A 13,460-nucleotide genomic window follows, 5' to 3' on the forward strand; every position below is an offset into this window, starting at 1 on the left:
CGTTTTTTTCCGTGGCGGAATCGCATTCCGGAAAAAAAACGCAGCATATTCATTCCTAGTGGGGATTCCGCACACATGGGAATGCATTGATCCGCTTACTTCCCACATGGTGGATCATGTGCGGTTGGAACCATATAATTGTTAAAAAATAAATAAAAATAATCGTGATATTCTCACCTTCCAGCGGCCCTCGCAGCGTTCCCGCTCCTCGCGATGCTCCGTTCCCAGTGATGCTTTGCGGCAATGACCTGTGATAATGTAGCGGTCTCGCGAGATGCTACGTCATCTGAGATCATTGCCGCTAGGCATTATTGGGACCGGGAGCATCATGAGGAGCGGGAAGACTGCCGGGGCTGCCGGAAGATGAGAATATCATGATTTTTTTTTTTTTAAATTTTTTTTATTATGTTTAACATTCTATCTTTTTACTATTGATGCTGCAAAGGCAGCATCAATAGTAAAAAGTTGGTCACACTTGTCAAACACTGACAAGTGTGACCAACCTGTCAATCAGTTTTCCAAGCGATGCTACAGATCGCTTGGAAAACGCTAGCATTCTGCAAGCTAATTACGCTTGCAAAGCGCTAGTGTTTAGTGGGAAAATGCATGCCAATTCCGCATGCGTTTTACCCACGTCACAGTTGCGGAATTGCCGCAGAAATTTCCACTGCAATTCCAGATGTGTGCCCATAGCCTTACAAGTTTTTCTGCACCTCCCCTCCCTAAATAAAAATGTTATAAGAAATATTATGTACACAAAATTGGTATAAGCTCACTGCACAATAAAACAAACCAACTAAAAGTATAAATAAATCCAATGCTACAAAAGTGGTATTGCTCTAATTCTACTGGGTTGGAGAATCATATTGCCTGGTAATTTTTTTTACTGCAAAATGACCAATGTAAAAAGAAAACCCTGATTTTGTTAAATTGAATGGTATCATTTAAAATGACTTGTCCAGCAAAACTACAAGCCCTTATATGGCTATGTTAAATTAAAACCAAAAAGATTATGGCTCTTGGAAGGAGAAGGGGTAAAAACAATTAATAAAAAAACGAAAGTGCAATAATAAAAAATTGTCTGGTTCTAAAGCGGCGGAAAAAAAATACTGGCCGTGTGTTGTCCGGATAAGGTTCAGCCTGCAATTGAATTAAGTACCGTAGTAACATAATATATTCTAGTAACATTTCTGTTTCCTTGAAAACCTTCCCAAGTGTTTTAGATAGAATATTTCTGTTATAACGGGCCTGCACAGCTGCCGTATTGAGGGCTAAGATGATTGTTTGGTTTTATGCTGTTTTATTAGGAAGTGGTTTCTAGGACATGAGTTTCAATTATTCTAAGACTGGTGAGTCTGGAGGACTGTCTTCTCCCTTGCTGTCACTTGCTGTGTGATGGCCATTGCAGACGAGCCTCTCGATTTGCTGTCACTGAAATGTGAGTCTGGAACTAGGATTTGACTAATTCATGAAGTGCGCCTGCTACACATTTTATAAAGACTTCAGTGATTACTTCTACCAGAAGTGTCATGGTTGAACAACAACAACAGGTTTCCCTTATTTAGCCTATGACTGGGTGTAGACATAAGACTTTGGCAATGTAGACTGGCATTTTTCCTTAAGGTACCGTCACACATAACTATTTCTTTAACGTTATTGTTGCTTTTTGTGACGTAGCAACGATATCGTTAACAAAATCATTCTGTGTGACAGCGACCAACGATCAGGCCCCTGCTGGGAGATCGTTGGTCGCTGGGAATGATCAGGACCTTTTTTTTTTTGGGTCGCTGTCATTGCTGAATCGGCGTGTGGCTCCTATCCAGCGATGTGTTCACTGGTAACCAGGGTAAATATCGGGTTACTAAGCGCAGGGCCGCGCTTAGTAACCTGATATTTACCCTGGTTACCATTGTAAAAGTAAAAAAAAAAAAACAGTACTTAAATTCCGGTGCCTGTCACGTCCACCGCCTTCAGCTTCCCGCACTGACTGTGAGCGCCAGCCGTAAAGCACAGCGGTGACGTCACTGCTTTACGGCCGGCCGGCGCTGACACAGTGAGTGCGGGAAGCTGACGCTGGGGGACGTGACAGGCACCGGAATGTAAGTATGTAATGTTTTTTGTTTTTTTACATTTACAGTGGTAACCTGGGTAAACATCGGGTTACTAAGGCTACGTTCACATTAGCGTTACGCTAATGTGCGTCGCTGTTGCGTTGGCGACGCAGCGGCGACGCGCCCCTATGTTTAACATGGGGGACGCGTGCGTTTTTTTGTTAGCGTTTTTCGACACGTGCGTCGTTTCCGACGCTAGCGTCGGACGCAAGAAAATGCAACAAGTTGCATTTTTCGTGCGTCCGATTTTCGTCAAAAAACGACGCACGCGTCGCAAAACGCAGCGTTTTTGCGCGCGTTTTTGGTGCGTCGTGCGTTGCGTCGCCGTTGCGTCACCGGCGCGCAACGCTAATGTGAACGTAGCCTTAGCGTGGCCCTGCGCTTAGTAACCCGATGTTTACCCTGGTTACCCGGGGACTTCGGCACAACGACTTACCAACGATCACGGCCAGGTCGTATCGCTGGTCGTGATCGTTGGTAAATTAAGTGTAACGGTACCTTTAGGCTAGTAGTTTGCTCTTTGAATACTGTATTGGTGCTCTTGTAGTTTTCGTATTGTAGTAGATTACCAGTGTAAACACAAGAAGACACGTATTATGTAAATCTGAACATGCTTTCCGATATCAATTGTCATAGTGATTAAAAAAAAGCTTATGTTCTACCGTGATAAGAGTATAGGACAGACAGAATAAAACTAGCTGTTTATACAATTCTGTGATCAGATCACCTAAACAGATACACAGCAGGCCTGTCTGGCCTTCTCTTATTTTGTTGCAGCATTTTTGAGCTCTGGCCTCAGTCACTTTGGTTTACGTTGGCGAGTCAATGGATGACTTATGCCATTGCATGGTTATACCATGGCATACAGTCTTCATTAAAATTATACATTGAACAGTACCCCAAGGTTTCCACCTTTTTAAAGCAAATCTGACTGTAAGATCAATCCCTCGAAACTGCACATAAGGACATGCAGGTCTGATATTTAAATCCATCGGCATCTTTATTCCTTCTCTCTGTTGCTGCATTCCTGAATAATTAGCGGGTTAATTCATATTCAAATTGGCCATTAAGTCATCAGGGTGTGATTGAGCCCTTAGAGCCTCTGTCTCCCTGGGTTACTTCCCTGCCCAACACCAGCTTCTTTAGCTGGATAGAGCATTGACTGTTCACCTTCTAATTTCCTTGCCTGGCTAAAGAGGCTAGTGGTTGGGGAAAGTGGCTCCTTCAGTGCTATGTCACATCCCGAGCATTGGCTCAAGCGTTGAGGAAAAGCATCATCCAGCGTAAATTGAATTGCCTGATCCGTCTTCCTTCCCTGGATATAAGCTGCGGTCAGAGTGATCTGGCAGGTGCATTTTTCTTCTTCTCCAGTTAATGTATTGTGAGGGGAATTTGAGCTGGCGAGCGTTGGGCTGGCAGCAATCTAAGGACGCACACTAAGAGTTGCCCAGTTGAGAGTAAAGTTAACTACTGTAAACCATGAGCCATCTTGACGGACTTCAAGCAAACAGATATTCAACCTATGTACCTCTAACCATCAGTAAACTTAGTTATTTCTTGTTAATGTACAGTTAAGTAGCCTTGTATAGACGGCTCTTTTTAAAGTGATTGCAATCTTTTTAATTTTTTTTTTTGAAGCAGGCACAGCAGAGAATGCCTCAGCGCAGTGTAAGTATCACCATGTAGACCTAGATGTACAGCACTAACAATGTATGCTTGCTCAGTAATCCCAATGAAATCTGGCTAGGGTTGTGCTATTCTGGGTATGGAGCTGGGAGGGATTCGGAGCGATTAGCGCAGCATTTATTAGCACTTCCCCTTGCTTTCTTAGCTATTGTGTGTTAGGCGTTTCATTTGTCCTAAGAGGGATGGCTGCTGCTTTCCAGTTTCAGGACATGGATGTGTGGATCTCTAGATTTCGGCATAGCTTAAGTACATTTCTTAAGAGTAGGGCTTTGTAACTCCTACCTAACGCCTCTTTGCTGTGACAGATAATGGTATTTGCTCAAGGCCCCGATTCATCAAAGCTTTTACACCAGAATTCTGGCATAAAAAAAAAAAACTTTGAGAAGTTGCAAAATTTTAGCGCCACGCGAGGGTGCTCTAAATTTTTGCTACACTTATGGGGGTCTTGCACCATTTTCGTTCTGTTCCAGCAAAGTTGGCTGGATGGGGACAAGATAACCCACACTGGTCAAATTTATGATAATCAGTACAGTTTTACTCCACAAATCTTAATCCAGTCCCCCAACAAGGTGAGACACACGCCACTTTTCAGAGATTTGTTTAGAGGTGTGTGCACCGATGAATCGGGAGCATCAGAGTCCAGCACACATCCTCTTCTACACTGGCGTGAAATCTCGGACATAGACTTAAGTAGGCACCAACTTCCCATAATGGCATTAAGTCCCCTTCCCACATTGGATGGCAATCGGCCATAACCTCTCCGTAGACCGCTATGACTCCTGACTCCCCCTTACTCACAAACACACTGTTCCGCTCACTATTGTTTTTTTTACGAGCGAGCTGCTGCCAGTTTTCCTCTAGCAGACTAACTTGGTGGCTAACAAAAATATACGCTGTTTAAATTCCAATAACTTGATCCTTCTCCTCTCCTGACGTCCAGGTTGAGTTGAGACCCCCCCTGTCCCATATACATCAGACTATCGGCTAGTTTGCATGCCATGGGGACTATAGGATGTAGTGCAAAACTACAGCGAGTGTATAAGGAATGATACTGACTGTAGAAAATGAAAGGTAAGCACGGAATGACTATTCAAAGTACAGGCGCTACTGGTTTTCTGTCTGGCTCCATGAAGCCATACCTGTTAATCGAATAGGAGGGGAGGTGGAGATAGAGGGTAACCATACGGGAGGGAAGGTGCTCTGTCCTGTTTGGCAACGCCAAGGGTGCATAGAGCGCCTGTTATGGTTGGAACAGTAATTCTATGCTGACATACTCCCATGTCCTACATGCCAGGGGCTGTTTCCCCACACAGTGGTGACTGATCAATTGGGCACCATTGATGTGAAAGGTGATGGATCACCACTGCTGTTTAGGCTGCTGAGGGAATCTAGGATAGGTTTCAATGAAATCACATGTCTGTTCATCCATTGGGGGTCATTTCAGCTGGCTGTAGTCCCATTTTTCTTATCTCCTAAAATAACTGATATGTTTGCCATTCTTCAGTGTATTGCACAGATTTTTTTTTTGTGTGGTCAGCAGCAGGTCAAAATTACCTCTCTAGCCTCCACAGCACCTTCCCCTATCTCCAGATGGACAGTTGTACCCAAATCAATTAGACATGGCTACCTTCATGTGCCACTATTCATTAAATATCCGCATCCCATTGTATTTGCCACTTTAGCTAAATGATTTGCATTTTCAATCATTTCCTTGCTTGTTGTCAACATTTGCCTAATGAAAGTGATGGGAACATAGTTTTATATAAATGAAAGCAAAAGGATACATCACTGGTTTCTGAATATTTCTATTACAGTATTAAAGGGGTTGTAAAGTGTGATGTAGATAACGCTATTCAGGGGTCAGCAAATTTACTGTCCGCTTTAGAAGCCATCTAGAGCACCCTGGGATTGGTCCTGCCTTGGCTTATTCATTGAGCAAGAAAAGTTATGCAACTTTTTCCCCCAAATACTCATTCTTCAAGATCTCTGCTTCCTACCGTTGGCTGAAAGTATTGACGGTTTACATTTAGATGCACAAAATAGTCTTCGATTGAGTTAATTGTATTTAGTGTTTCATCTTCGAGTCCAGAACATTAGAGATTTGTGATTTGCCTGCAAGTGTCTGTTGTCCACAACAATGGTGGGTTCACACGACCGTACTATGAGCCAATGAGATCCGCAAATTGCGGCTGTGACTGCATTTGTGTGCTCGACCTCATAGCAGACGAGTGCAGAAGCTGCTTTCTGTGGACAACTATTAATCTGGTCTATAAAAACTGCCCAGGCCCAATGCATGCTGCAAGGAATTAGTTTTTGTGTTTTTATCATCAAACTGACCATTGGTCTGCCTAAAAAAATAGTTGTGTTTGGATAAGGTGTTATCTGAGCATGCTCGGGTGCTAGCAGAGTTTCTTTGGCGTGCTTGAAAAATATGTTTGAGACCCCCGCGGCTGGATGTTTCGTGGCCGCAACACATGCAGGGATTGTTTTAGGCAGTCCTTGAATGTGTCGCCGCTGTCAAACAGCAGGTGCTGGGTCTCAAACATATATTTTTTTGAGCACGCCGAAGACACTCGGTTAGCACCTGAGCATGCCAGATAACCTTATCCCAGCGTGTTCACTCCTCACTAGTTAGTGTATTTTCCGTTGAACCCATGGGCCTCACACTGGCCAAATATACGCATGCCTGATCTAGCCCGTTTCCACCAAACATAACATTTCACTGTGGATTTGTGAGAAACTCTAGAACTACTGCCATATACAGCATGCAAACACCGTCCATAGTAGGACTGCAGGTTTTCTCGCTGCGGGCTTGACCTGTATGTAGCAGCACAACTTTCTGTTCTGGACTTTTAGGATGAGCTCCCCTGATACAATGTAACAGTCTCCGCAGCTGTGGGACAACAAGTCTCCAGCCTGTGGATGTAAATGGGAATATTTCCATTAAATGGTAGCGAGCAGATATGAAGACAAAAACATGGGGGAGAAGATGGCGACTAATGCATATGGTCAAAAAGGGGTTTCCAGGATTATAAAAAAAACTATTCTATTTTGTTTAATTCCCTGAAACCCCGCCGCTCTTGTCTATGGTCTGTCTTGTATCTCTTTCCTTATGTAAAATAATTGAGTTGTGCTGTAATAATAGATACTGCCTGTAGACAAGACTGGTGAGGTTTCTGATGGAAAAGGCAGACTTTTTATTTTTTCCCTTTTTTTATAATCCTGGATTTCTCCTTTTGGCTCTATGTATAGGCAGCATATTTAGTTGCAGTAAAAGCTGGACAACCCCTTTAAGCGATCTGAAGGTTGGGCTAATAAATGGATTTAGATGGCCGTATATTGCTTCTGGAAATCTACATTAAAGCAATGTAAATGATTGGTAGACTCTGGGTTAATGCTTGGGGCTTCGGGGGGGATGAGCCATGCTTGGTTTCCCAGCATGGCAGAGAAAGCTGTGTTTCCATACTTTTTATAATCAAATTGGTTAACTCTTTGTTAAACCAATTTCCAAATGTTTTCTCCAATGCACAGTATTAATGCCTTCCCTGTGGAGGGGTTTCCTTTTACAATTATCCCGGTGATCTTCATTTAGATCCTTTTGTAGCATTTTTTTTTGTTAAACATAATGCATCATGAACTACGACCATGTTATTTCTGCATGATGGAAACTGGCATAAAATATTACATCTGCCGTGGTTGCAGCGGGGTGGGGTGGGAATGGCTTCATGGGAAAAAAATGTGCTTGTTTCTGTTTTCAGCTGGGAAAACCCTCCAGATCTTTAACATTGAAATGAAAAGTAAGATGAAGGCTCACACCATGACCGACGACGTCACCTTCTGGAAGTGGATCTCGCTGAACACCGTGGCGCTAGTCACTGACAATGCTGTGTATCATTGGAGCATGGAGGGGGAGTCGCAGCCAGTAAAGATGTTTGATCGACACTCCAGCCTGGCAGGATGCCAGATCATTAACTACCGGACAGATGCTAAACAGAAGTGGCTGCTTCTTACCGGAATCTCTGCCCAGGTAAACACCAAGTGTCTCTAGCTTTTATTGGTGGTTAATGAGTCTTTTTGGGAGTAATCCTCTATCCAAGGACTAAGGGGTGAGTGATTGCTCAGTCTGACTGTAAGGACACCCAGGAATCCCAAGGTCTGGGCTCTGAAATCGGCAATAATGGGGCTCTGCAGCCCCATTTTGATTGGAGCAGATGTTTTAATGCCCGTCCCCGCCTCATTCTTTGTGGAGGCTTGTCATGCATGCCTATGCGCCATTCATGACGGAACTACAGTGATCAGCAGTTACTTCTATCTATAGATGGGGATGGCAATATAAAGAGTGAGGTATTGTCTGGCCACAGACTGCCCTTTAACATGAGACACAATCCCCATTAAAGGGAACCTGTCACCCCGTTTTTTCAGATTGAGATAAAAATACTGTTAAATAGGGCCTGCGCTGTGCATTACAATAGTGTATGTAGTGTACCCTGATTCCCCACCTATGCTGCGAAATACATTACCAAAGTCGCCGTTTTCGCCTGGCAATCAGGCTGGTCGGGTGGGCGTGGTCAAATCAGGCTGTTCGGGTGGGCGTGGTCACAGCGCTGTTTCTTCCCCAGCTTTACGTTGGTGGCGTAGTGGTGTGCGCATGTCCCAGTGCCGAATCCACTTGCGCGCACGTGAAGAAACAGCGCGCGATCTGCGCTATTACTGTCTTCGGTGGGGGCGGCCATCTTCCTGGGGCCACGCGTGCGCAGATGGAGTGCTCTGCTGCAAGGCGCTTCAGGAAAATGGCCGCGGGATGCCGCGCGTGCGCAGAAGAGATCGCGGCGGCCATTTTCCTGAAACCGAGTATACAAACTCTGCTTCAGGAAAATGGCCGCCGCGATCTCTTCTGCGCACGCGCGGCATCCCGCGGCCATTTTCCTGAAGCGCCGTGCAGCAGAGCACTCCATCTGCGCACGCGCGGCCCCAGGAAGATGGCCGCCCCCACCGAAGACAGTAATAGCGCAGATCGCGCGCTGTTTCTTCACGTGCGCGCAAGTGGATTCGGCACTGGGACATGCGCACACCACTACGCCACCAACGTAAAGCTGGGGAAGAAACAGCGCTGTGACCACACCCACCCGACCTGACCAGCCTGATTTGCCCACACCCACCCGACCTGACCAGCCTGATTGACAGGCGAAAACGGCGACTTTGGTAATGTATTTCGCAGCATAGGTGGGGAATCAGGGTACACTACATACACTATTGTAACGCACAGCGCAGGCCCTATTTAACAGTATTTTTATCTCAATCTGAAAAAACGGGTGACAGGTTCCCTTTAAAGAACAGATCTTGCCTTGGGCAGATTTCTCATTTCCCCTAGAACAGAAAATAAGTTATTTTCTTTTCGATGCATGAATAACCCAAGCTCCGTAAAGCAGTGACCACTGATAGTCTTAAGGTACCTTCACACTCAGCGACGCTGCAGCGATACCGACAACGATGTTGATCGCTGCAGCGTCGCTGTTTGGTCGCTGGAGAGCCGTCACACAGACAGCTCTCCAGCGACCAACGATCCCGAGGTCCCCGGGTAACCAGGGTAAACATCGGGTTACTAAGCGCAGGGCCGCGCTTAGTAACCCGATGTTTACCCTGGTTACCAGCGTAAAAGTTAAAAAAACAAACACTACATACTTACCTACCGCTGTCTGTCCCCGGCGCTCTGCTTCTCTGCACTCCTCCTGCACTGACTGAGCACAGTGGCCGGAAAGCACAGCGGTGACGTCACCGCTCTGCTTTCCGGCTGACCGACGCTCACAGCCAGTGCAGGAGGAGTGCAGAGAAGCAGAGCGCCGGGGACAGACAGCGGTAGGTAAGTATGTAGTGTTTTTTTTTTTTTTTACTTTTACGCTGGTAACCAGGGTAAACATCGGGTTACTAAGCGCGGCCCTGCGCTTAGTAACCCGATGTTTACCCTGGTTACCAGTGAAGACATCGCTGGATCGGTGTCACACACGCCGATCCAGCGATGTCTGCAGGGAGTCCAGCGACGAAATAAAGTTCTGGACTTTCCTCAGCGACCAACGATCTCCCAGCAGGGGCCTGATCGTTGGTCGCTGTCACACATAACGATTTCCTTAACGATATCATTGCTACGTCACAAAAAGCAACGATATCGTTAACTATATCGTTATGTGTGAAGGTACCTTAAGACCTATATTGGCAGTAGTTGTCCTGATCTTCAGATTGCTTCATGCAAAGTATTGGATTGTAAAGCCGCGGTGCTGAAGAGGCTCGTTTTAAGGTCTCCACAATACATTACATGGATACGATCCCTTTCCAAAGCCTGTCTTATTAGCATGACTCACCCTCTGATGCTGCTTCGTGGGTGTAGAAACATCAACAGCGCAGAGCTAGTCACTCCATATTAAATGCTAATTTGATATTTGGCATATAGAAATTCTCTGTAGGGCTAAAGCTGTGTATTGGGGTCTTCATGCTTTATGCTAAAGGAAGCTTGACCTTTATATATCACACCTATCCCCATTCATCTGATGGTGGGTAACAGTGTCCTTTTGGAATCTGCTGATATACATCTTTTTCTTCTACTGTATAGCGTGGCCAGCCCGGTGGTGTACGCCGCGTGTAGCGCCAAGTTTTGTGGGTATTACTGTGAAGCTTTATCACAAATCTCTGCTTTTTATTCCCATTCATTCCATCAAGTCTAGTTTGATTACTTTCAGACCAATGTAATATTGTAAATCTCTTTAGCTTTGTGATATTGTTTTCCCATTTGTATGCTTTAGTTTAATAGACTGACCTATTTTGAATTATTTTACACAGCAAAACCGTGTTGTTGGAGCCATGCAGCTGTACTCTGTGGACAGGAAAGTGTCGCAGCCTATCGAAGGCCATGCTGCCAGCTTTGCTCAGTTTAAAATGGAAGGGAATGCCGAAGAGTCAACGCTGTTCTGCTTCGCGGTTAGAGGCCAGGCTGGAGGAAAGGTAAAGTCCGCTCAGTCACAGTAGTGACCTTGTCGCTGGATACTTGAGCATGTCAGATTGATTACTTTGTCATGTGTCAGCTAAAAAGCATTTTTCTATCAATCTAGACAATATATTTTTTTATTACATGCATCTGTCTTTGCTTGCAAATAATTTTTTGCAATTGAATTTTATTAAAAATGTTCAGTTAACTTTGCTGTTTATTTTGCTTGTTTGTATGAAAATACATAGGAAGTTGCAGAATTCTGTTCACTGGCATGTCTGTAGGAGTCGGTCTGACAGCTCGGCCTCCAGCCCTTTTCTCCAGCATAGCGCGATCCTCTGAAATGATTTTTGATAAAAATGGCTGAAAAGCTACATTCTTACTTTTCTGTAACAGGTTTTTTTTTCCTATGTCATTCGTTTTGCATTTATAAACGTTTATTTCAGCGTGTGCAGGCGTTTGTAACTAATAGAGCCACCTTGTGCAGCACAGATGCAGCATTCTGACAAGGTGGCTCTTTTAGTTACAAATGCCTGCACACGCTGAAATAAACGTTTATAAAATGTGCCCCCACATACCCTGAATCCGTCTGGGAGGCGGATTCAGGGTATGTGGGGGCACATTTTATAAACGTTTATTTCAGCGTGTGCAGGCATTTGTAACCAAAAGAGCCACCTTGTCAGAATGCAGCATTAGTGCTGCACAAGGTGGCTCTTTTAGTTCCAAACACCTGAGGGGGGGGGGGGGGGGGGTGACAGGTTCCCTTTAATTAAATGCTAGAGGTGATAGATTGTCAGAACTTTAATTTATCCATTGAATCTTAATGGGGTTTTCCCATGAGCATAGTATATTTTAATAAATAGATTTTTGAATAAGAAACTTCCACAACTGGATATAAAATAATAAAAAATGTTCCTGTGCAGAGATGCTTATACATGTACCCCTGCTGTGTACTGTGTAATGGCTGTGTCTGACCGTGCCACATCTCCTGGGAGTATACAGATAGCATGGGATCACAGCTTATTCTTTGTGTGAGGCAAAGCATTTCACTGCTTGTTTTTAAGCAGTCTTACATGAAAGAATAATTTGCTGTCCTGTCTGTGTAGAAAGACTGAGTGGTCATTTGACTGCCTGGCCACATTCTGACTAGATGTGAGCTGTCTTGTTCAATACAAGTTTTATTGAGCAAGGCTGGATACAGTCTAGTTGGAATGTGGCCGGGAGTATCCATACCTTTTTATACTTGCGGTCACATGACCACCCACTCCTAGCGCCAGAACAGGAGAGCCTCTGCAGTCAGTGTGTGAAAAAACTAGACAACCCCTCTTAATTCATGCACGAGTGTAAAACATTAGCAATTAATAAAAATGTTACTCTGTATAAACAAACTTGATGTACTATAATCTAATCTGAAGCATAGCCGAAGCTTATATATTGAGTTAGAACTAGCAGGCATAAAAGCTTATAATTACTGATGCTTTTTATATCAAACTTTGCACAGTATTCATTTATTTTATTTACACTCACTGGTTTTAGGACATGATTTTGGGTCTTTACATGTCCTCCTGTCAGTGCTAGCTATAAATAATCACAAACCACAACATTCGGCTTTCTAGAAGTAGTAAAATAGAAACCATCTTCCTTTTTACCACTAATATTGAAAACTGTTTTAAATGTAGGGATTATGGCTCTTGCGTATAAAATGTACATTGCACCGTTTGTATTAACACATGCGATGTGGTTTTTTTCTAGCTTTGCAGATGGCAGAAACTTAACATTTTGTAGTTCTTTTCCCAGTTTTGATTAGGCTTTTGTAGATTGAATATAGATTATATAAATAAAAACTGGTCATGAGAACCATTTTGTCGGTCCATTGTTTTAGGTTTGTGTGCTTTACCTTTTAGTTACATATTATTGAAGTTGGTACCCCGCCCACTGGCAACCAGCCTTTTCCCAAGAAGGCAGTGGATGTTTTCTTCCCCCCAGAAGCCCAGAATGACTTTCCTGTCGCAATGCAGGTATGCTTTTGTTGTAGTCTGTCGGAAAAACGCATTGATATAGACCGGTTCGACTGATGTGTATGAGGTCTTAACACGTAATAGTCAAAACCAAATGTAAATATAATTTTCGTAATCGCTGTTTGTTTGTTTTTCACAGTTGTATAATATTACTACTCTTACTTTTTCGTATAGATCAGTGGAAAACATGATGTTGTCTTCTTAATTACAAAGTATGGCTACATTCACCTCTATGACCTTGAAACTGGCACTTGCATTTACATGAACCGGATTAGTGGAGAGACCATATTTGTCACTGCACCACATGAAGCCACTGCTGGAATTATCGGAGTTAACAGAAAGGGCCAGGTAAATTGGGAGAGATTTCCATGTATTTATAGTTGCTTGTCTGGTTGTTACGGACTGGTCTGGAATATGATAAATGGTTATTTTTCCCCTAAAATGGAGTACTGCAATCAGCGCTGCCCATCTCTGCTACCTCCTCCACAGTGGGTGAGCTGTTACACCACATAGGCAAATGGCTTCCAATGTGTAGCTTATAGGAGACCCACAGTAGGTGGAAAATGTAGGTTATGGAACGAATTCTGATTGCTCGACGTAACAGCACCTGAAGCCACTTTCCTTTCCTAAACCCTTTAGGCTATGTGACCACAACATCTTTTTCGGGCG

At 44.0% G+C, this 13,460-nt stretch overlaps 1 protein-coding gene across 3 annotated transcripts in view; it reads left to right on the forward strand.

Annotated features, from left to right (window-relative positions):
• Positions 1-13,460, forward strand: part of CLTC (clathrin heavy chain) — an 84,685-nt gene that overhangs the window by 44,836 nt on the left and 26,389 nt on the right. The window contains exons 3-7 of one of the 3 annotated variants that reach the window (XM_069757184.1): positions 3,750-3,779; positions 7,556-7,824; positions 10,629-10,790; positions 12,678-12,791; positions 12,966-13,139. In XM_069757184.1, coding sequence (XP_069613285.1) covers positions 3,750-3,779; positions 7,556-7,824; positions 10,629-10,790; positions 12,678-12,791; positions 12,966-13,139 — 749 coding nt within the window. The remainder of the gene's footprint in view (positions 1-3,749; positions 3,780-7,555; positions 7,825-10,628; positions 10,791-12,677; positions 12,792-12,965; positions 13,140-13,460) is intronic. The other 2 variants (XM_069757186.1, XM_069757187.1) reach the window with 2 other exon arrangements.

The sequence above is a fragment of the Ranitomeya imitator genome, chromosome 3 (genome assembly GCF_032444005.1).
Source record: "Ranitomeya imitator isolate aRanImi1 chromosome 3, aRanImi1.pri, whole genome shotgun sequence".
Taxonomy (NCBI): domain Eukaryota; kingdom Metazoa; phylum Chordata; class Amphibia; order Anura; family Dendrobatidae; genus Ranitomeya; species Ranitomeya imitator.